This window comes from Acomys russatus, chromosome 10, assembly GCF_903995435.1.
Source record: "Acomys russatus chromosome 10, mAcoRus1.1, whole genome shotgun sequence".
In the NCBI taxonomy this organism is placed as follows: Eukaryota; Metazoa; Chordata; class Mammalia; order Rodentia; family Muridae; genus Acomys; species Acomys russatus.
This window is the reverse complement of record NC_067146.1, coordinates 56,807,036-56,832,048: the sequence shown is the minus strand read 5'-3', so window position 1 is coordinate 56,832,048 and position 25,013 is coordinate 56,807,036. Positions and strand designations below refer to the sequence as shown.

Sequence of the window (25,013 nt, the reverse complement as noted above, 5' to 3'; positions counted from 1 at the left end):
CCTTAAAGGTGAAAAACTTTTCTGTTCTTTTAGCTCTAGCCCTATAGATGCACACTCAAGTTATCACAGTCTGAAGTTAACCAGCTCTTTATCCTCTGAGCCAACACACGAAGACCTCTGCATGCTTTCACTCAGCTATCATCTCCTGGTCCAGTCTTGCAAACACTAGAGCTCTGTCTTAACTTGTTAGGGATACACTGCCATTCTTGTTTGGCAGATTCAATGGCTAAGAGACAACCTTTTCCCCTGTATTTACCACTTATACATAGATTTCCCATCTAGGGCCATTTTCTTTCTTTAGGGAATGCAATCTTTAGTGCTCCTCTTAAGAAAGCATTTTAGAGTCATAACAGCATTGTCCATCTTAACTCATGTCTCTCTTTGTCTCTGTTCTTATAGTTTTTCATTTAGTTCACATAGAATTCTGAGCCATTTCATTTCCCCTAGATGGTGCCCAGTCTTCTGGCTTATACTGAACGTCTGAGACATCTCTCTGTGTGGTGCAGGTGCTGTTCTTTGAACAGCTTGTCAGGCTCCTCTGTTCCTGAGGTCTTCCACAGCATTACTACGTGTAACAATTACCACACCTCACCCCCACTTTTAAGTCATATTCAGGGGCCTTTGTTCTGGATTTGCTTCAAATCTGGAAAATCCTTTTCCTTTGCCGCTTCAGGCTCTTCCCTTTGTCCTTTATATTCATGCACTTTTCCTTCTCAGTTCTAATAATGAGGTAGAGCCAACCAACACCCTCTCCCCTTGTCATTTGTCTGTCTGTTTTTTTGTTTTGTTTTGTTGTGTTTGTTTTTGTTTGTTTGTTTGTTTGTTTTTTTGAGACAGGGTTTCTCTGTGTAACACCCCTGGCTGTCCTGGACTCACTTTGTAGACCAGGCTGGCCTTGAACTCACAGAGATCTGCCTGCCGTTGCCTCCCTGTCCCCTGGTGATTTGTGTGAGACACTCTCAATGAAAGGAGAAGGAAAAGGTGACCAGGGCAGCTGGAGCCCTTTCTCTGGGAAAAGGTGTTCAGGAGCCACCCTAGTGCTGTGTGTAGAAATTCCATCCTGGAAAGAAGCTCATTAAGACTCAGGAAGTAAACAACTCACAGTCTCTGCAGGTCCCTGAAACTGAGCACTCACAAAGGCTCCTTCCCCCAAAGATTATATAACAGTAAGGACTGCTCACAAGAGGAGCTCTGTGACTTGTCTAACTACCAGCATGTCATGTGGAGAGCATCTCCATGCTGTGGTAGGCTTCCTGTGATGTATCTGCTTTTGAGTCATCCATCCTCCTGTAAGTAACCTCAATAAACTCGTTAGTTCACCAAGTTGGCCTCTGTGCTATCTGTCCTTGCTGTTGGTGGTTCCCTTTCTGGGGTGATAAGACACTGGTTCACATCTTCCCAGGAACAGTGTCATACAATACTCAACGTAATGTGCCAGTGAGGAGCAGGACTGAGTTACAAACACAGAATTCTGGAATTGCAGTGTGGCCACAGCCCAGGCAGGTAGCTCCTATAGCACTGCAGCTGTTCTGCTGAGAAGTGATGGGCATGTGTGTAGGCAGGCAACTGTTAACTCTGCTTCCTCAGACCTGTACTTAAACAGACACCATACAGTTTAAAGCTAAGTGATACACTCGTGCTATTAACTTACAATGTTACTCCAAACATTAAATCACAACGATATAAAAGGCCAGAGAAAAGAGAAAATTGTATTTTAAAAAATTTTGTTTTCATTTCATGGCTTGATCCTGTCACTTGGAATACAGTATTCATATCCCTCACATAGCTGTCATTAGCTCGAGACTTTTCAAGATCGGCACACCACCGTCTCCTCTGGGAGGCTCTCTTGAGAAAATCATGTTGGGGAGCATGGGCTCTCCCTGCCACACCTGGTCACTCTCTTCAAGAAGCATGAGACATTAAGTGGGCTTCCCAGACATGGTGTTTGCTCACCTTTCTCTTGGCTGGCTGCTGAGTACCACTGTTCCTTCCCAGCTGCCCCTTGCAACTTACTGCAGTACTAAATACTATTTGTTCCTGAGTTCAGGCCTGCTCATTTGCTGCCAGGAAGCACATCATGTTGAGATCTTACAGGCACCCCAAGTAGCAAGCCCAAGGGGTCCTCCCCAACTCCAAATAGAGATAAGTTTGGATGTGTGAGCTCAAGTCACAAGACCACACCTATGGGTCTCTTTTCCTCAAGATCCTACACTGATTCCTGAGCAAATCTGTGGTCTGTCCCTGAGCATATCCCTGTGGGCACTGCCTATGAATTGTGGCTGTTCCTCTCCAGGAGCCTCTCAGGCCAGCTCCAGCCCACCCCAGAATAAGGTGCTTACCACCCAGGGAAACACTGGATCCTGCCAGCTTGCATGCCAGCTGTCAAGACATCCTTCAAGGGTGGCAGAGGCTCATTGGCTTTGCTCTCTTCACGTTCATCTTCCCATATCCCTTGTTCAGAATAACCCCGTCTCTGTCCCCCTCTTTCCTGTCTGTCCTCATGGCACTTACTGTTCCTTGAAATTTAACATCTTTTGTTTTGTTTTATTGAGTCAGAGTCTCTCCTTGTAGTTCTGGCTGGCCTGGAACTCAGAGAGGAATTCACTGCCAAATAGTAACACCACCTCTACACCTATAACTCATACCTCTTAATTTTTAAAAATGTTGTAGACCTTATTACTTTAAATTTTATACTTTATTAGTTTTAAAGAAATTGTTTTTAAACAAAATAATATTTCATATTTTATTATGGTTAAAGCCTACTAAATACATTTTATTCAGTCAAAATTAAATTTCACTTTTATCACTTACAAGCATTACCTGATAAAATAGAAAAAGGCTTACACCATTTCCTTGGAGCTTGTTATTACAACATCTTGGGACTGAGCCAGTATTTAACAGGCAGTGTACAGCCTTGAGGATCAAAGACCACAAACACTGTTCTAATGAAGAGTTCCGAAAGCAGTAGGAGCACACCGACAGTGCTGGTGCCCTGGGATTTCAGGGTCCCGGGCACGAGGAGAGGGCAACCTGTACTGTATTTTAGAACTCAGGTGGCCAGAGCTGGGGCTGCATCAGCTTTCCCCATGTCTGCTACTGATGCAGAGCCATGGTGACCAGATTCTAGGTCCTCACAGCTAAGCTGGACACCCATCCTCCTGAGAGTCCCTCTGTCTATCTTAAACTGGGTGTCACAAGCGAGTACCTGTTCTAAAGAACTTGGTCACAGTTTCTCTTCCAATCTGGAACAGATGGGCCCATGAAGGCACCACTGGTTGAAGAGACCCACTTGCTAAGAACAAACAGGGCTAGGTTAGCGGATCTAGCTAATTATGAAATTATGAAAGTCTCTGTGAAATGCAAAGTGATCAGAGAGTGCTTTTGTGCCTGTCAGGCCCAGCCTCCATGAATACTGTAAATTCATTTTCTAAGCATATTAGTTATAATAGAATATGATGCTGTGTGAAGTAGTACCATCTTGTTAGTCACCACTGACTTCCCCAAAAGCTGTCTTGAAGGAATCTTATGGTGTGGCCCAGGTGTTTGCTCAGTTCTGTGAGTAACTGCTGCCTTTTCCTCTTCCTGCAATTCCTGCAATTCAGCCCACGGTGACGTGGGCTGAAAGTGATCTGTCCTCCACTAGTCCCAGTGGCCTTCTGGCTCTTGGGGGTCAATGGTATCTATTTTGTGTACATTTCTTATCTCTTCAGATGAGTACCACAGATCTAGGGAAGCCCCTGGTTCATCTATTTAAGGTCCTTAGCACTGAAAAAAAGTTGACTTTCGGTTTGCAAAAGATTAGAAATGAGAGCAAATACATGGCCTAAATGTACATATTTGGAAGCAGCACAATAGGAATTCTTTCCTAGAGAAGGGAAAGGTGAATAGGAACAATGCTTGTCTAGATTTTGAAGGGACTTCTGGTGGCAAAATTCAGCAAAACACCAATGTTTAGGCAAAAACCACGACACTGATGTGAAGTCGTCAGCACTGAGGACATGTCAGGGTGTGTTTCTAAAGGGAGCAGAAAGGACTGCTCTTGCTCCTTAGAACCACAGCTCAGCTCAGGAACAGCAATCTTTGCAGGACTAGCGCTGTGCCCAGTAGCTAGCTCATGCTAGCAAGTGGGAGGCTTCAGATTAACACTTGAAAAAAGTCAACACACATTTACCAAGTGCTCACTGTAATCAATTCAAAGCAACTACTAAGTATTTCTGAAATGTCAAACTCTTGTTTTCAGAAATTCTTATTTCCTCACTTATGTGAATTAATAACCTTCATAATTCAAAGGGCAAGGAAGACAAGAAAAACATGCCAACTTAGTTGTAGTTTTTAAACAATAATGCTTAATATTATGAATTTCACATAAACAGATAAATATATAAAAAGTCAATTTAGAAATATGATTAGCTTAGCATATTTTTCCTTTTAAGTTTCCTATTTTAGATGTTTGATAAATTTAATAACCAAGAAAGAGTCCAGGTCATTGATATGTAAAGCAATTACTGGTCATTTGCAAGCAGTACACTAGCTAAACATTAAAAAAATACCAACAAAAGCATTTAGGTGGACTCTGTCTGCTCAGGAGAGTCTTAAGTGATCCATCTCATGTCAGCAAATTGCTTACTAATGTGTTGACTTAGGGCCACCCTCAAAAGCAAAAAGAAAAGCCTGGAATTTACAGCGTATCAATGCATCAGTTGATAAGCTTTTACTGGTTTAATATCCTTCCAGGCTTGCAGCTTGGAGCCACTTCAAGTTAGCAACAGAATGTTTGCCATCTCTATGTGATAAAGGAAGTCAAAGGAATGAACAAACTTCAGGACCATTATGCTGTTTGGTGAGATGGAAATGAAAAGCTAGAGAAGGCACAGGTTGGGGGGTGTGGGAGCTGAGCCCTCAAGTCCAGCACCTGACAGACTGTTAGCCTCACCTTTCAAACAATGGTCTGGACTTTAGCTGGCGCAGAGATAACATAGTGCATTTGGAAAGTTTTAATTGCAGCAATAAAAGACCATGCCTCAATTATATGACAGATGCTAGCAGAGTTTCCAGATAAGGATCAAAGGCATCCAAGGAGTGGCCACTGCACTTTGGGCCACACTAGGCTTTCTGTACACACTGCTGGGGAATTAGCACATCAGCTTTCCCGACCTTTCTAGGTCCTTTGATCTGAGTTCCCAAGCAAGTAAGTGTATGAGGACTACTGTATCAGCCAGACAGGTCCAACACCCCCTCACTGAATTTTAATCCTGACACTCAACAGTACAAAACCCAACATCTGACCTTTGTAGTTCTTACCACAAAAGTTCAGTATGCTTGAAAGCGCCTGCCTTGTCACACTGCACCACTTTGCTGTGCTTCTGTTTTGCTAGCAGCATGCCGATGATACTTTAAAGCCAGGCCACTTTAAGAGAACTTCTTAGTGTATGGGAACATTTTGCTTGTAGAATTTAGGTGGATAAAACCAAAGAAAAGGGCTTCGTTAACTCTCCCAGGAAGAGAAGGGGGAAATGCAGAACCGCAGTTTGTGTATAAGCGAGATAAATTATAAAATCAGAACGACCTGAGCTAACCTGATCCAGAACACTGAAAAAAAGATTCATCTCAGCACAGGAAGCATTCAAGGACAAAGCTCCCAGGTGGATTAGTACCCCTTTCTTTTCTATTTGCTAAGACTTCTTTCTTTCCGGCCAGGCTTTCTGCTGGATCTAGGCCACTGGAACTAGGCTTTTACCTCTACGCATCTGCTGAGGTCAGTTTTGTAAAGCAACACAGCAGCTCAGCAGTCATTCTCCTGGTGCTGCCAGTCTTTTGTTTTTAATTGCTATTATCCGATACCAAAATAAATGGTGTATCTAAAAGTCTGTAATTGTGGTTTCCACTGAGGCACAGATCACAGTGGCTGCTGGGAAAGGGGCCAGCTGCCACTCCTGCTTTCCTGACTCAGGGAAGCAGTGTCTACCCATCCTTGACAGGGAACGAGCCAGATTTAAGATTTATTTCTCCTAGTAACTCATAATTTTTTTGACTAAAAGTGTAAAAATGAATTTACATTGCTCTTTGTTCATGGTGAAAACTGACATATATCTTAAATATGTCATAATTTCCAGATTAAAAGAACTATTACCATCCACAGATGATCTGCCACTTCCACATTGTTATTCACTATGGCCTGTGTACTAAAATCTCCAGTTTCTGACTTGAACCTTCAATCTGAGGTGTTGTGCAGTTAAGATGGGCCAGCAGGCATGGGAGGAAACATAGGGCCTCCCATGTCCCTAGAATGACTTGGTATTTCTGTTTGTTTGGGTTTTCTTGTTTTGTTTTGTTTTGATTTGCTGTTTTTTTGAGACAGGGTTTCTCTGTGTAGCCTTAGCTGTCCTGGACTCCTTTTGTAGCTGAGGCTGGCCTCGAACTCACAGTGATCCACCTGCCTCTGCCTCCTGAGTGCTGGGATTAAAGGCGTGCACCACCATGCCCGGCCTTAACTTGGTATTTCTGGAATGCTCCTAACTATGCTACAAAGCTGGCTTCTCACCCTCACCAGAGCACTGTTCATCGTGGCTTTGGAATTTGTTCTTAATGTAGTTATGACTATGAAACCTCTAGGTGCACTGGTTCACTTCAAACTGACTTTAATTTTAGTAATTATTTTTTATTTTGAAGATCTTCATGGGTTCAAGCTGCAGAAGCACTTAAAAAACACTTTTAGAAGTATAAGGTAAGGTTGGACATAATTATGGGAAAACAATAAACCTGGGCTAACACAAAGAAAGTGAAAATAAATTTAGAAAGGCAATTTCTTTTGCAAAAAAGGGTACCCTGGAACCCAAACCAGGCTGGTAAATACACCTGGCCAAGATGGCCTCTGTGTTTCATTAACACAGAAATGGACGCACAGGAAGTGACTATTTCTTATCCTATAGGTGAGAGCTAGACTTTGAAATCTGATGTGACTGGCTAACTGGCTTGAGAGGGAAGGGGGTTAAGGGAATGAGTCCTTGTTGGGCTAACTACTGTTGATAGAAAAAAGTTTCTCACATATTGAGGCACCAGGGCCAGCAGTTATGTTTTTATTTTAGATATACTCATGTCTAACTATTAAAGCATTTTAATTTACAACCTTATGCTAAAGTATTTGGGGCTGGAGGATGACTCAGTCGCTAAAGAGCACTTGGAGCTCCAGCATGAGGGCCAGAGTTCAACCCTGAACACCAAAGTAAAAAGCTGTGCATGGCTGCCTATGCTTGGCACCCAACAGAGAGGCAGATCCCTGGGCCCTGCTGACCAGTCAGTCTAGCTGAAACAGCAAGCCTCTGGTTCAGTGAGACCCTGTCTCAAGGAAAGAAGGCAGAGACCAGTGTAACAGGGCACACTTCTGGCTAAGCATGCACACACACTGCACTTAAATACACATACATTCACACTACTTGCACACACACTTTTACAGCCCTTCTAAATGAAAAACATCAAACTTTTTTTTTTTTACTGAAACCATTCTTCTTGTAAAAAAAAAAATGTTTCTATTAGTATAAAACTATATAGTAGAAAACAGTGCTGACCTGCACATGCATTGTTGGGCCACAGTACTTTTTGTGACACTTGCTACTCAGTTGTCCTATTCGCACTGTGAAATAGTAATTTCATTTCCGTGATGAAAACTTTAATACAAAACACAAGAAAATGGTTGGAACTCCTAAAAACATTTATATGTCTGCCATGTAATATTATTCCACTAAACTTCATTTCTTATAGTGTTATTAGAAGTAAAAATGACTGCTTTGCTGTGCCCAAGACAAGCTGCTGTCCAGTGTTCTCAACCAGGTTTCCTTCCTGCTGGTCTTGGGAGGCATCCAAAGGTACTGGGCCTCAGGTCCTGGCACCCTCTGCTGCAGTGGCTTCTGTCCTATCCACTAGTTGATGCCTTCCACCTAACAAGGTATCGTGCCCAGGAAGCAGCCTTTGATCCTCGTGCCAGTCAGTGTTTGCATACTCAAACCTCAGCAGCTTTGGTGGATCATGTGATGAAGTAAGGCTCTTTTGCTCTCTCTGTATGAATGAACTAACATTCTCAGTGTAGATGATTTTATATGATTCATGTGGCTTTCTACTGTCCATTACTTAATGTGGAGTGCAGCTACCAAATAAGTTGTGTATTCAAAAGATTTGTCTTTTAAAACTGGGGTTTTAGGTGCTGGAATTAAAGGCGTGTGCGACCACTGCCCAGCAAGACTGATTTTATTAGAAGTCCTTTTGTGGTTTGACTATGTTAAGCTGAAGGTGTGAACTATTAGGAAGGGACGGTTTCACGCTATCACATCTGATTATGGTGGTTGTACGAGATAGTTACCACATATGTACTTTGAATTTGAACACCTAGTAGTCTAGTTTGGGCAATTTTATATGATGTTTGTGCATTTATCATTTGCAACACACACCTGCTATACTTGGTCTCCTTGCACTACTGCTAGGCAGAGACCGGCCAGAGTGCTCTGGTGCTGAGCAATCTAAGGTTTCACTGTCATGGTTTGATATGTAGGAATATTTTTGTGTGGTGACAAAAATTTTGGACAACTCTGGATGTCAGTCCTTCCTCGACCCCTGCCCCCCAGCCACACACAGACACACAGACACACACACACACACACACACACACACACACACACACACACACACACACACACACACACCAGCTGGGCCTAGAGTTTGTGCAGAGTCTCCTGTTTCTTCATAGAAGCTTTGGAGTTACAAATGTCACTGCTAGTCTCTGGCTTTTACATTGGTTCTAGGGATTTGAACTCAAGCCATCACACTTGTACAGCAAGTTCTTTTATCCACAGAACCATCTTCTCAGCATAACAGGAATATTTTACAATTATTTTATTAAAAGCAGAACAGTCACTGACGAAGAAATTTCCTCTTAATTTTAGTGAAATAAAAGTCAATGCAAGTGTGCTTTAGCAATCCTGCACACCTGCTGACATGGCTGCATTTCTACCTGCCTGAATCTTGGAGGATAGGATGCTAAGTCCATCTTTGGATGAGATGGCAAAGTTGGTAGGATCTGGAAGAGCGACTCCCAGATAACCCTGAACTTTATTATATTCCCCACCTTGTACTCAATGGCATTTTAATGCACGGTTTATTAAAGTGCATACAAACTCAATAATCCTCATAATTGCATGGGTTCTTTTTCGCCAGAATAAAATTACGTTGTGCATGTCAACTACATTTCCTATTCCTTTCTTCATCCACCTGATGGTGTCCATGCAGGGTCTGATGGGAAGAGAGGTATAGTAAACATGGCTGTGCAGCTATGTCTGTTAGAAGATTTAGGATACTTAGGTATGTGCCCAGGAGTGGCACAGCTATAGTGCATGATGGTTCACTTTTTATGTTTCCTGAGAAACTTTCATGTGGAGTTTCATAATGGGTACGCCAATAAATAGTCAGGCAGCAACAGTGAGAGTTCTCTTTGCTACACCCTGACTTGTCTTCTTGCTCCTAGCTATTCTGAACACGGTGAGATGGGACTAGCAGGATAGTTTTGATTTGCATTTCCCTAATTTTGGCTGTGAAGAGTGGCTTTTTAAAAATGTTTATTAGTCCTTTGGGTTTATGTTGGGACTTGTCTGTGCAGTTCATTTGGCTATTTATTGATTGGGTATGTTTTGGTTCTTTTTTGTTGTTACTATATAGCCTAGACACAATCTGATGAGTAGTTGGCAAGAACTTTCCCTCTCATTCTGTAGGACGTCTCTTCACTCTAAACTTTCTTAGGTAACATAGAAACATTTTAAATTTCATGAAACAGCATTTGTTAATTCTCAGTATTATTTCCAGGGCTGTTGTAGTTCTCTTCAGAAAATGTTAAAAATGGTTACCTTATGTTTTCTTCTAGTAGTTTCAGTAAGGTACATGTTTCATTTGGAATGGAATTTTCCACAGGACGAGAGGGATCTGGTGTCATTCTCATGTTTCTTAGCACAACTAGTTGAGATTTGTTTTCAGTGTGCTTTCGACATTTCTGTAAGAACTGGGTGGCTGTGGATTGGTGTCTATTTCTGGCTCCTCTTCCACCCCGTTGGTCCACTTGTCTATTTCATCATCAGCACTGTGTTGGTGTTGTTATTATGACTGTGCAGTATACTCTGAGATCAGATATTGCACCTCCAGCAGGTCTCTTTGTGCAAAGGATTGCTTTGGATAGATTGTGCTTCCATATGAGTTTTAGGCTTTTTTCTAATCCCATGAAGAATATTATCAGAGATTTGATGGAGACTACACAAAATCTGTAAATTGCCTTTACTAAAGTGGTCAGTTTTCACAGTATGATCCTGCCACTCCATGAGTATGGGAAGTTTTTAAATATTTTAGTATCTTCATCAATTTCTTCAGTGTTTCAAATTTTCATTGTCTTTGAACTCTTTGGTTAGGTTTATTCCTAGGTGTTTTATTTTTCTGAGGCTACTGTGAATGGTACTGCTTTCATTTCTTTGTCACTATGCTTGTTTTTGGCATATAGAAAGGTTTTTTTTTTGTTTGTTTTGTTTTCTCTTGCTATTTGACTAAAAGTGTTCACAAGAAGTTTCTGAGCCAAGCGCGGTGGCACACACCTTTAATCCCAGCACTTGGGAGGCAGAGGCAGGTGGATCTCTGTGAGCTAGAGGCCAGCTTGGTCTACAAAGCGAGTCCAGGACAGTCACCAAGGCTACACCGAGAAAGCTTATCTTGAAAAAATAAAACAACAAAAAAATGTTTTCTGGGGCTGGAGAGATGGCTCAGCAGTTAAGAACACTGGCTGTTTTTTCGAAGGTTCTGAGTTCAATTCCTCACAGCCACATGGTGGCTCACAACTATCTATAATATGATCTGAGGCCCCCTTCAGGCATGCAGGTGTACATGCAGATAGAGCACTTGTTTACATAAAACAATAAACCTTTAAAAAACAGAAGTGTTTTCTGATGGAGCCTTTTGGGCCTTTTCAGAACAGGTCATATCATTTGCAAAGCATACTATGACTTCCTTTCTCATTTGTACCCATTTTACTCCTTTCACTTGGTTTACTGATCACTCTGTCAAATAATTCAAATATTATATCTGTATTGTTCCTGGTTTTAGGAAAAATGTTTTAAGGGATTTGCCCACTTAGTATTAAGGTGGCTAAGGTTTGTTATGCATGCACTTGATCTGTCAGGGTATGCTTGCTCCTTCCTAAGTTTCTTCAGGCCTTTTATCATAAAGGGATGTTGAACTGTCAAAGGCCTTTTCTGCATCGGTGAAATGATCACAGAGTTGATTTCTGTTCCTGAATCTATGTACTATAATGCATTTGTTGTTATGTGGATGGTGAGCCATTCTTACATCTTAAGAATGAAATCAACCAACCTCATTATGTTTCTCGTGGCTTGAATGTGACATACTGCCTATAGTCTCAGTTATTTGAACACTTGGTCTTCATTTGGTGTCACTGTTTTGAGAGATTGTAGGAGATTTGGGACTGTGTCTGAGTTGGAAGTGGGCTGCTAGGGTGAGTCCTTGAAGGTGACATCTTCTGGGCTTGTAGTCTGTTTTCTGACTACCAAGATGTGAATAGGCTATACCACAAGCTTCTGCCATTACGGGTGAACTCCTCCAGTTGTTCTTCCCTTCTTTTCTTCCTTCCTTTTTTTATGGGGGGGGGGAGGAGGTTTCGACACAGGTTTTCTCTGTGTAGCCTTGGTTGTCCTGGGACTTGCCCTGCAGTCCAGGCTAACCTTGAACTTACAGAGCTCTACCTGCCTCTGGCTCCCAAGTGCTGAGACTACAGGTGTGCACTACCACCCCTGGCTGTTCTTCCTTTCCTGCTGTGATGCCCTTCAGGCACTTTGAGCCAAAATAAACTCTACCTTTCATTTCATTGGTATTTTCTCTTAGCATTCAGAAACTGTGCTGGCTAGTTTTACGTCAAGTTGACACAAGCTAGAGTCATTGGAGAGGAGGACGCCTCAATTGAGAAAATGCTTCTGTAAGATCAGACTCTAGGCAAACCTGTAAGGCATTTCTGATTGATGGGGGAGGGCTCAGCCCACTGTGGGTGGTGTCATTTCGGCACGGGGGTCCTGGGTTATATATGAAAGTAGGCTGAGCAAGCCATGTATGTGGAGCAAGGCAGTAAGCAGAACCATTCCATGCCTCTGCATCAGCTCCTGCCTTCAGGTGCCTGCCCTGACTTCCTTTGCCGATTAACAGTGATGATGAAGCATAAGTCAAACAAACCCTTCCTCCCCAGCGGTCATGGTGTTCATTACAGCAGCAGTGATCAGACCGCACGGAAACCTAACACAGTAGTGCCTGATCTTTTCAGTGTGCTATGGAATTCAGTTTTCCCAGTGTTTTATTAGGAATTGATGTATAATTTTTTGTTGTCTCTTTATTTTTTAAAAAGTTAGCTTCAAGCAAGGGTTTAGGGATACTCTTTTCCATTTTATTTGCAGGATAGTTTAAGGATCATTGCTTCTAGTCTTTAAAGGCTGAGTAGAATTCAGCAGTGATCTCTTTGGTCCTGGGCTTTTCTTTGTTGGGAAACCTCATCCTTTCGACAAGCTTGTGTGTTTATATCCTCTTCATTTTGGTAGTTCAAATGTATCTGGGAATTTATCCATTTATTTTAATCTTTCCAATGTTTGGAAATATTTTCAAAATATTCTCTAGTAGAGAACCCACATGGAGCCTGAGGTGCCCATCAGCTGCAGCTGTGTAGGGGGCCTAGGTCCAGTCCACGCTTGGCCCTTGGTTGGTGCTTCAGTCTCCACAAGCCCCTCTGGGCCCTGGTTAGTTGACTCTGTTGGTCTTCTTGTGGAGCTCCTGTCACCTCTAGCTTCTTTTCTGTTTCCTCCCACTTTTTCACAAGACTCCCTATGCTTTGCCCAATGTTTGGCTATGAGTCTCAGCATCTGTTCCCTGTTTCACAGTGCTACTGTCTCAGAGGACAACTCTGTTAGGCTCCTGTATGCAAGGGGCTGTCTCTGACATGGACTCTGTTGCCAAGTTTTTGATCACTCCCCCCTGATGGGACTGCCTTGCCAGGCCACAGGGGAAGAAGACAGACTCAGTCCTAATGTGACTTGATAAGCTGGGGTGGATGGGTGGGGGGCTCCCATTTTCCGAGGAATAGGGGAACAGGGAGGGGTAGTGGAACTGGGAGGAGGGGAGAGAGGAGGCTACAACTGGGATGTCAAGTAAATAAATATTCCCTAGGCATATTCTGGGATTTCAATGGGCATGTGTAATGTTCCCCTTTCACCTCCAGTTTTATTGCTTTGGCCCCTTTACATCTTTTGGTTAGTTAGGCTAAAGTCTGTTGGTCCTGTGTATCGTTTTTATAGAACCGGCTCTTAGTTTCAGTGACTCTTGGGCTCTTCCAGTCTCCACCTCATCAACTCCTGTGCTGACTGTATCATTTGGTTCTGATCTTGGGTTCACTTTGCTCTTCTTGGAGGTCTTAAGATCTGTCTTTGTTAACTTATAGTACCCCTAGGCTTTTACTGTAAGTGAGCCCCACTTCTGTGAACTCTCCTACAGCACTGCCTTTGCTGTACTGCCAAGATGCCAACAAGCTGCTCTCCTTCTCATTCTGTTCTAGGAGCTTTACAATGTCCTCCCGGTGTCTTTACAGTCATTTTTGGAGCATGTTTGCTTGATCTCCACACATGTGTGCAATTTCTAAGGTTTTTGTTACTAGTTTCTTGTTTTATGTCACCATGATCTGATGTGTTATTTTGATTTCTTTGTATTTATTGACCCTTGAGTTAAGGCCTAAAATGTGATCTATTTTGGAGAAAGTTGCCCTAGGCTCCTGAGAGGAATTTGTGCTCCATAGGTGTTGTGTAGAAAAATTCCTAAATGCCAACTTGAGTTATGGTACAGTTTAATAACCGAGTTTCTCTGTTGAGGTTTTGGTCTGTGTTATCTGTTGAAAGTGGAGGTAACTGTCTCTCAGATTACTGTAACTGGACCTATCTGACCCTTAATGTCTAGGAGTGTATGATTTACAGAGCAGGGCATACCAATGGCCAGTGCTTATATGCTTCCTTCACTGCATATTCTTGATGGACTTTTCCCTTTATAAGATTGTAATCACCTTATTTATCGCTTCTAATTTCAGACTGAAGTCTGCTTGTTATGAATGTACACATTCAGGTGGGTATGTGCATACAGGCACAAGAATATGCCAGACAGGGATGTGTGGTATCTTCCTCAATTGCTCTTCACCTTATTTTTGTAACAGAGTCTCTCACTTAACTAGGCTGGTTGGCCACCGGGATCGCAGGATCCTTCAGTACCCACCTGGGATTACAGGTGTACTCTGCTTTTACTGGGTGTTGAGCACCAGGTCCTCATGCTTGTGCAGTATTTTACCAGCTAACCCATCTCTCCAGCCCTCTCAGCTATCAGCACAGCTACACGTGCTTGTTTCCAGCTTTGACTTCCTCAGTATAATGATTTCCATCCTTTTACTTTCAATCTGTTTTCTTCCTATGGACCGTAATAGTTTGTTCTTGGTTGTTAGTCAAGAACATCAGACCACAGAGGACACAACTGCCAATGTGCCGTCCTTCTCAAGGGAGTGCTATGGATGCTGTAATAGGCTAATAAAGCCAGAGGGGCCCTCGAAGGCCTGCAAAGGTTCCCAGGCCTTCCCTGTAGGAAGGAAAGTGGTGGTGAGCAGGGAGATCTGCCTTTATTTGATGGCTGGTCCTGGTTTTCCTTATCACTCTTATAGAAACTGAAAATGGGTTTTCTCACATGGAAGGAATTATTTGGAGAATTTTTAAAGCTCTAAGAAAAATGACAGTGGGGCTAATTTGTAGCAAGTAAAGATACAACAAATGTTTTCAGTGTCTGAGAAACATTTTGAGACATCGAGCAGAGCCATCAGGGCTGGGCCTCATAATGGGGCTCCCTTTGCTTCAGACGACAGCCTCATGGACCTCCATAACATGACTGGGCTCTGAAAACAACTCTCAGCAGTGGGTCTCTCCCATTTCCTCAGACCATGATGCTGTACCACAACACCACAGACAAACATTCGTGTGGCGAGGACCATCACCCGATTGTCAGGACTGCCTTCTGTTACAGCAAGTGTAGCCTAGACTTTCTAAAGTTATTACATGGACACATGGGCAAACTAGCCACCTATAGAAGGGTAAATAGTTGTCAAGTCTGGCTTAAAATTTTGTAAGAGCAAACAAGGTCATAGACACTCCATTTCTTCCTCTGAGATAAATGAGTCTCTTAGGGGACCAGGAAGTGAGTGGTTGTGTTCACTTAGTCTTGTGCCTAAAGAAAGTAGTAACTATAAAATTAGTTAGAAAATAAGTAACCATTTTTTTCATTAAAGGCTGTCTGTTATCACTCACCATCCTACATGGGAAGAAGAAAGAGTGAAACTAAACATGCCAATGCTACCTTCTGTAGGAGATGACTATGAGAAGCTGAGCCTTCTCTTTTTTGAGATGGTCTTGCTGTGGTGCCCAGGCTGTCATAAAATACCAGATCCAACAATCTTTCTACTTCAGTTTCCCAAGTGTTGGGACTATAGACATGCACCATCATGCCTGTCTGAGGAGTTTATCTCAGTGATCTGAGGCTGGCATGTTGTCATACCAGTGTTAGCGTAAACAAACACTGAGTATTAAAAACTACATGAAAATTAACTTGGGAAAGATATTAACGTTTGCAACAAATACAAAATTTCAAGTGCCTACTCTGTGTTTCTTTTTAATTTCTTTGATTAAGTCAGTAGTGGCACCTACATCCATGTGAGGAAGAGTCCCAAAGCACCTACCGACAGTAGGCTAGACCTGCCATGCAGCACCTACCAACAGTAGGCTAGACCTGCCATGCAGCACCTACCGACAGTAGGCTAGACCTGCCATGCTTGCGCAGGCCTGAGAGAGGCCCCCATCCAGGGCTGGCTACTTCTAATACTTGTTAGTCCTTTCTATACGAGCAGAGACACAGGAAACTGTTAAACAAGAACCCCAAGTCCCCGCCAAATAAACATAAAACGCAGAGTGACACTAAGCAAGCACAGACAGGAGCTGTCTGTTTCTATAATGTGGTGATCTTACAAGGTACACCTAGCTACAGGAAGATGTCCGTGGGGTCTCCATTTTCACCGATGACCCAGGCATAACTGGGGCCTTTTAGAGTTGCAAAACTCAAGTTTGTCTTCTATTACTAGAATATGGCACCCGACTTAAACAAACAGCACAGGATGAGACCATCGAGTTGAGCAGAAAGCTCTACAAGTGAAGTAAGCTGCAGCTGCACTGCCTGTAGCTTTGCCAGTCCTGAATGCTCACTCAACACACCTACCTTTTCCTCAAAGAACTGTCTTCTTAACTTGGTATCTGTAGGAGGGATTATTTTTCTCAGGTTTCTGTACCACTTTCTAACGATGTACCCTCTCCAATAGGCTTGGATTCTAAAACATATAGAAATGATGACCATTATTTAAAGATAATAGCCTTATTTTTAAAATTAAAAAAAATTATATGCATATGAATGTTTTGCTTGCATGTATGTCTATACCACTGAGTGCCTTGTGCCCATGGAGATCAGAGAGGGCATCCAATTGCCTGGAAACAGAGTTACAGATAGTTACAAGGCACATCATGTAGGTGCTGGGAATCGAACCTGGGTCTTCAAGAACAATTGGTGCTCTAAATTATTGAGCCATCTCTCCAGCCCCTAATGGCCTTATTTTAAGAAGTACTTCAGTATTCCTCCCAGCCTGAGCCTTCCTGGTGACCCTCTGTGTTAGTGAACACAGCCTGAGCTGCACACACGCCTCCCCTCTGCAGGGCACTGAGGCCCCTCTTACCTGGTGGCACACTTTACTCTGAACAGGCGGGCTCCGTCATGGATCACTCTGGTTTGATATTGGCTCTTTCTACAGAGGGGACAGGTTTTTTTATTTGTGAACTTTTCAAAAGCCTGAAGGCATGCCTGAAGAAAAGGATTTTACTTCAAACTTTACACGTACTTACTTATAAACAACACTTACTTCTAATGTAATTACAGTGTTTTTTCTCATAATTGAGATGCAGTCCAATTTAGATCATGAAGTGTAGTTTCATCAGATGTTAACACCTTCCTCATGAAACCCGTTCCAAAATGATTTTCCACAAGAACATGCATGCAGAGACTTCAAAAACCTCTGAGAGGCAAGTGGTGTAAAGGTAAAATGCTATGTATAGGACTGCCGTGCAAACCAGGAAGGAAGTGAGCTCTCAGCAGCTTTGATGTGCCGCAGAAACAGTCTGCTACACAAACACCTGTGGTTCCGACATACAAAATCTGCGGTTTTCACAACAGGAGGAGCTGTAGTCCCCTAAAGCCATGTCTCTAACTACACACGGGGCTTGTGGATCAACAAATGGCTTTTTGAATGAGTGAGGGAGGAGGCCAGGCCTGGGGTGGGATTACTTACCTTGTGGAAGACGTGTGAGCAGGAAAGCAGCACCTGAGCACCAGGAGAGAGCAGGAGTCCTAGGTTAGTACGGCACCCTGTGGGAGAGCAAGCTGCACAGCACATGCGCACTGCCACAGCTCTGAGGTTGATACAGCGCAAGCACACCATCTAAACAAAGCCAGTGACCCGGGACCGCAAAACACACCATGCTTCATAGTAAGCTCATGCAAGGAGTGCCAAGGCAGACACTGCGGAGTGGACGGGGTTGGGAGGGAGGAGCCCGTCCATGTGGTGTGGACTTGGTACAAGGTGGGGCAGAGACATGATGAGCACACATCTTTTATAAGGCCTTGCTTAGCTAAGTCACACTCCTTTTAAAATCACAGCTTACTGTGACATAATTCTGAGAATCTTACATTTAAATAGCAAGACATTATGGGAACAAATTACATTTTCCTTTTGAAATGGAGAGCAGGTGTGTACAGAGGAAAACTTCATCCTTCTAACTCAAACTCCCTACCCAACAGGGATGTTTTGTTTTGGAAAAACAAAAACCCAGTAAGGAAGAAGGATTTTAGACACTGACACTGGAGAAGGTGAGTGGGCCAAGGCACATCTTCCTGTTCTCAGGGGCCATTCCCTGTGGCTTTGCTCACTGTATACTTTTACATGGGATTAAGGGAAGAAAATATAGAATCATGCTCATAAACTCCTAAAACCTTTTCCTTTAAGAAATATTTAACTTATGTGTATGAGTGTTTTGCTTGCATGTATGTCTGTGTACCACGTCCATATGACACCCAAAAAGGCCAGAAGAGAGCATCAGATTCCCTGGAACTGCAGTTACAGGGGGTTGTAAACACTGTGTGGGTGCTAGGAATTGAACCCCAGTCCTCTGGAAGAATAGCCAGTGCTCTTAATGTGTAAGTCATGTCTCTAGCCCCCTAAAGCCTTTTCTGGACCCTTCCAATGGTAAGCTTAAATTTAATAAATTATTGTATAAAATCATCTGTGGACTCAGGTATTCATTTTAATATAATTTTTAAAAAGATTTATTTATTAATTAAATATATAGTGTTTCGCCTGCATGTAGACCTGCAGGCCAGAAGAGGGCACCAGATCTCATTATAGATGGTTGTGAGCCACCATGTGGTTGCTGGGAATTGAACTCAGGACCTTTGGAAGAACAGGCAATGCTCTTAACCTCTGAGCCATCTCTGCAGCCCCCTAATATAATTTTTCAAAGTATGTTATCAATAGATACCAATTTGCTCTGAATAATGTAATTCTTATTTATTCTAATATATAATATTAGAATATTATACTTTTTATTTAATTAATTTATTCAGATTACATCTAAATTGCTATGTAGAATATTATACTTTTACATGTCCATATAGGAAACAGTTTATGGTGATAGTTACACAAGTGAGGACTAAACTCCTTTTACATTTTGCTGTAACTTCTCAGTTGGCATGCTATGAATCACCTGAGTTCTGTTCTCACTTTAGATGGTGTCTTCTACTGCAGAGAAAAGAGATTACTTGAAAGTATCTTGAAATTATTCAATGATGGGAAAATTGGTTTTATTTCTATTTATTTATTTTTGTGTTTGGGTATTTTGCCTGCATGTATGTCTATGTCCCATTTGTATGCCTGGTGTCCATGGAGGGCATAGGATTTCCCTGAACTTGAGTTGTGAGCCACCATGTGTGTGTTGGAAATCAACCCTCGACCTCCTGGAAGAATATGTCCTCTTAGCCACTGAGTCATCTCTATAGCCCAGGAAAACTGTTTTTATTTTTAATTTTTTTTATTATTTATTTATTTTTATTAATTTATTCTTGTTACATCTCAATGGTTTTCCCATCCCTTGTATCCTCCCATTCTTTCCTCCCTCCCATTTTCCCCTTATTCCCCTCCCCTATGACTGTTCCTGAGGGGGATTACCTCCCCCTGTATATGCTCATAGGGTATCAAGTCTCTTCTTGGTAACCTGCTGTCCTTCCTCTGAGTGCCACCAGGTCTCCCCCTCAAGGGGACATGGTCAAATGTGAGGCACCAGGGTATGTGAGAAAGTCATATCCCACTCTCCACTCAACTGTGGAGAATGTTCTGACCATTGGCTAGATCTGGGTAGGGGTTTAAAGTTTACCGCCTGTATTGTCCTTGGCTGGTGCCTTAGTTTGAGCGGGACCCCTGGGCCCAAATCTGCCTATCATAATGTTCTACTTGTAGGTTTCCAGGACCCTCTGGATCCTTCTACTTTGCTATTCTCCCATGCTTCTCTCATCTAGAGTCCCAATAGGATGTCCTCCCCTCTGTCCCAGTTTCCTGGTAAGTGAAGGCTTTTGTGGGACATGCCCCTTGGGCTAGTATGCAGATATAAGTGAGTATATACCCTTTGAGTCTTTCTGCTTCTGGGTTAACTCACTCATTATGATCATTTCTAGCTCAATCCATTTATCCACAAATTTCGGGAATTCCTTGTTTTTAATAGCTGAGTAGTATTCCACAGTGTATATGTACCACAGTTTCTTTATCCACTCTTCTACTGAGGGACACTTAGGCTGTTTCCATGTTCTGGCTATTATGAATAAGGCTGCTATGAACATGGTTGAGCAAATTTTCTTGTTGTGTGCTGGAGCATCTTCTGGGTATATTCCAAGGAGTGGAATAGCTGGGTCTTGAGGAAGCTCCATTCCCATTTTTCTGAGATAGCACCAGATAGACTTCCAAAGTGGCTGTACTATTTTGCATTCCCACCAGCAAAGAAGGAGTGTTCCTCTCTCCCCACATCCTCGCCAGCATGTAGTGTCGCTTGAATTTTTGATCTTAGCCATTCTGATGGGTGTAAGATGGAATCTCAGAGTTGTTTTGAGTTGCATTTCCCTGATGACTAAGGAGGTTGAGCATTTCTTTAAGTGTTTCTCAGCCATTCGATATTCCTCTGTTGAGAATTCTGTTTAGTTCCAAGCCCCATTTCTCAATTGGGTATTTGGTTTGGTGGTGTTTGCTTTCTTGAGTTCTTTATATATTTTGGATATTAGACCTTTGTGAGATGTAGGGTTGGTGAAGATCTTTTCCCAGTCTGTAGGCTGTCGCTTTGTTCTCTTGACAGTGTCTCCTGCCTTACAGAAGCTTCTCAGCCTCATGAGGTCCCATTTATTAATTGTTGACATTAAGGCCTGGGCTGTTGGTGTTCTGTTCAGGAAGTTGTCTCCTGTGCCAATGTGTTCCAGGCTCTTCCCCACTTTTTCTTCTAAGTGACTTAGTGTCTCTGGTTTTCTGTTGAGGTCTTTAATCTACTTGGATTTGAGTTTTGTGCAAGGTGACAAATATGGGTCCAGTTGCATTTTTTTTACACATAGACATCCAGTTAGACCAGCACCATTTGTTGAAGATGCTATCCTTTTTCCATTGAATGGATTTGGCTTCTTTGTCAAAAGTCAAGTGACCATATGTGTGTGGATTCATATCTGGGTCTTCGATTCAATTCCACTGATCAACCAGCCTGTTGCTGTGCCAGTACCATGCTGTTTTAATTACTATTGCTGTATAGTACAGCTTGACATCAGGTATGGAGATTCCTCTGGAGGATCTTTTATTGTACAAGATTGTTTTAGCTATCCTGGGTTTTTATTTTTCCATATGAAGTTCAGAATTGAACTTTCAATGTCTTTAAAAAATTGTGTAGGTATTTTGATAGGGATTGCATTGAATCTGTAGATTGCTTTTGGTAGGATGGTCATTTTTACTATGTTAATTCTCCTGATCCATGAGCAAGGAAGATCATTCCATCTTCTCAGGTCATCTTCAATCTCTTTCTTCAGAGTTTTGAATTTTTTTTCAAACAAGTCCTTCACTTGCTTAGTTAGAGTAACTCCTAAATATTTTATATTGCTTGTGGCTAATGTGAAGGGTGTGGTTTTCCTAATTTCTTCCTCTGCAAGCTTGTCATTTGTGTATAGGAAGGCTACAGACATTTTTGAGTTAATTTTGTATCCAGCCAATTTGCTGAAGGTGTTTATCAGCTGTAGGAGTTCTCTGGTGGAATTTTGAGGGTCACTTATGTACACTATCATATCATCTGCAAATAGGGATAATTTGACTTCATCCTTTCCCATTTGGATACCCTTGATTTCCTTTTGTTGTCTTATTGCTCTGGCTAGAACTTCGAGTACTATATTGAAGAGATATGGAGAGAGTGGGCAGCCTTGCCTTGTTCCCAATTTTAGAGGAATTTCCTTGAGTATCTCACCATTTACTTTGATTTTGGCTATTGGCTTGCTGTATATAGCCTTTATTATGTTGAGGAAAGTGCCTTGTATCCCCGATCTCTCTAAAACTTTAAACATGAATGGGTGTTGGATTTTATCAAATGCTTTCTCTGCATCTAAAGAGACGATCATGTGGTTTTTTATTTTCAAGGAAAACGGTTTTTAACTAGAAGAAATCTAATGTGCGAATACTAAGTGCAGCTTGGCATGACAGTGCTAGTGTCGTTAACTAAACAGAGCAACAAAGTTTACTGAGGTGCTTACACAGACCTTGAGATACTTAAGTTTCATTCTTCATACAAGTGGATTAAGCATGTACAGGACAATGAATGAGGCTGGAAGATTCCCTGCAGGTTTAATGATCCTGCTACACGCCAGCATGAAATTACAAACTCTCCTACATATGACAGTTCTCTGGTTCAGGGGCTGACTGAAATCTTTCCAGTTTCCACTTCCTATATAAGATTAGGTCCTACTGGAGACAAGAGTGAAAGTGTACTTCAAGCACCTTCCTAATTTACACTACGGAGGAGCAGAAGTGTAATGACTGTGAGCATCCTTGCTGATAATGAAGCATCTTCAAGTCTGAGGAGTCAGGACAGCCCATGAAGCTGTGGTGGGACCCAAACTGGGCTCTATGCTGGTCTTCTCAGTCTTCTCAGCTGCCGATTTAGTGCCCACCAGGCAGGAGCTAAGGTTACACTCTGTGCAAAAGCCTTTGAGGGGTGACCATCAGTTTCTCCCAAATTCTGAGAGCATGAATGGCCTTGGCTTCCTGGAGTTAACTGTTCAGTCAGGCACAGCAGTGGGTGTGTGCGGGTCATAAGTTTTTTATAAACCAGAGTTTTCTACAAACCACCCAGCTTATTTCAACAGGTGTGTAAACAGTGATTTTTACTTCACACCAGGATCATCCCATAAATTCTTTGAAGATATTCAACTATTCTTTCATGCAAATGGCATAATTGAAGTGTTATACCAGTAAGTGGACACTGTCAAGTGATGGTATTCAGACACAGACAGACAGACAGACACACACACGTAGACACACACACACACACACAGAAACACATACTCATACACACACACACACTGGGTGGTAGAGAAAATGTTAAGTATTTGAAAGTCACAAGAGAGGGTGGAACTGGGTGGCTCACTGGTTGTTCCTAGGGAACCGTGCCTGGCTGGTCTAAGCTCTGACTGTTATGTACCTGGGGATGGAGCTCAAATTCTTCCTTACATATTGGGCATGGTTGCGTGGAGTCCCCTTGCAGGAGGGATCTCTGTTTCACTCTCTCCCACTCATCTGATGACAGTGGCAATGGGGGAGGGGCCAAGAGGCCTAGTTTCTGGGCTACAGGAAAGACAAGACACAATGTAAGTTCATGTATTTTAGCACATAAAGTCGCATTTCTAGGAGACAATCTGCAAGCAGATATTCGGGGGAGGGGTGTTATAGCGTAGCTTTCACAACACACAGCAAGGTGCTTTTCAATGAAGGCATGTGGGCAGTGATGCCACTTGAAGTCATCAGTAATGATTTATGTTTCTACTATACAGACTTTGTCATCATTCTATGTCCTAAGTGATTTTCAAGCAAGCAGGGTTGACATTTAGTTGTCACAGAAGTTGAAGAACACCTTTTTTTTTTTTTTTTTTTTTTGCCATGTTCCTTCTTGTTTCTCACCTAACTTAACTCGCGGCCTGCAGCACTGCCTTCTGCACTTAGCTGTGCTCCCCTACCACTGCCCCTTACCAAGTGTTCATCAGTCACATGCTTCCCAAGGATACACGCCTTAACTAAGAGGTTTATGAGTACCAATCAAAAGAGTTCACAGCCCATGGGAAGACTCACTTTGAAAAAGCACCTGTAACAGGGGGAGGTAATCCCCCTCAGGAACAGTCATAGGGGAGGGGAGTAAGGGGAAAATAGGAGGGAGGGAAGAATGGGAGGATACAAGGGATGGGAAAACCATTGAGATGTAACAAGAATAAATTAATAAAAAAATAAAAAAAAAAAAAGAAAAGAAAAAGCACCTGTAACATTTCTGGCTTAGGGTTGCTACGACTGCAAGTGCAAACCACTACCTACAACTGCAAAATACCGTTAAAGGTAACTAAAACAATCCCCTCAACCTAGCACAGGATCTTCAATGGTACACAATAAGTGTCACAGGAATGGGAGCTATTGCAGCGACCATCAGAAAGCACCTTGGTTCTAGAAAAATCATGGTAGAAGTATCAATGTATTCTGAAAGGCTTGAAGATAAAGGTGACCTCACAGGTAATGGATAATACTTTTAAGGTAAATAGAATTTAGTTCATGCTTCCCCAAAAAAAGTTAACAGAAAAGATGCTCAGCTCATGTGACTCAATAATTTGGATATAAAGAAAACCAAAATGTCAAGGAGAAAACATTGTACTTAAAAGCTGAATAGCTATGAGAGCACTCAAGTCAACATGGGAGGTAACAGCAGTTCACAGGGATGTGTGTATCTGCATGCAGCTGCCAGGAAACAAAGTTTGCAAACATACATTCTACTTAAGATGCTAGGAAAGGGAAATACAACAAAGTGAAAGAACAGGGGTAACGGTAGGAATTCCAAGAAAACAGGAGGCAAAGTGGAACCAGAACCAATAGGTATGAATCCAAAACGTATTCTTCTCAAGAGACATTTCTGATGATATTAGTTGAGATAAAATACAAAGCACAATGAAAAAATAGTAAGAAAGAGAATCATAAAATACCTGTCACAAATGGAGATCACTCATTCAGTAAAGCGCTATACACACAAGCATAGGTTCTATCACAAGCATCTGTGTAAAAAAGACTGGTGTGGAAGCGTGTACTTATTATCCTAGTGTTGGCAAGGCAAAGAACCTTGGAGCTTGCTGGCCAGCCAGTCTAGGTGAACTGGTGAATTCTAATTTAGTTGGAGACCATGTCTAAAAATTAGGTAAAGAGTGACTAAAGATGATCCTGGTACCAACTTCTAGCCTCCACATGCATATGCCTCTGCATGGGAAAACATACACAAACTGGAAAAAATTATGTTAAGAACACATGTATTCCAAATTCACCTGATAATATTGGTGAGCTGAACTCACTTTACTAGATTTATTTCTGGTAGAACACACGAACATTAAAACCATCAGGAGAAGAAAAAAAGTTGAGTTGAGCTCAGAGCCATCAGAATCAGGGCCTCTCCTGTCTTGTTTAGTACCTACCACACTGGGCAATAAGCTCAGCCTTTATTCTTGGACTAATG

The 25,013-nt window shown here is 42.2% G+C and overlaps 1 protein-coding gene across 1 annotated transcript in view; it reads right to left on the bottom strand.

Moving 5' to 3' along the window:
- The window catches only part of Rnf32 (ring finger protein 32), a 31,952-nt gene that overhangs the window by 4,041 nt on the left and 2,898 nt on the right, over window positions 1-25,013 (bottom strand). Inside the window, exons 3-6 of the mRNA XM_051152224.1 lie at window positions 22,956-23,098; window positions 17,483-17,515; window positions 16,874-16,998; window positions 16,366-16,474 (exon numbers count right to left, since the gene is read on the bottom strand). Of these exons, the coding sequence (XP_051008181.1) occupies window positions 16,366-16,474; window positions 16,874-16,998; window positions 17,483-17,515; window positions 22,956-23,098 (410 nt within the window). The remainder of the gene's footprint in view (window positions 1-16,365; window positions 16,475-16,873; window positions 16,999-17,482; window positions 17,516-22,955; window positions 23,099-25,013) is intronic.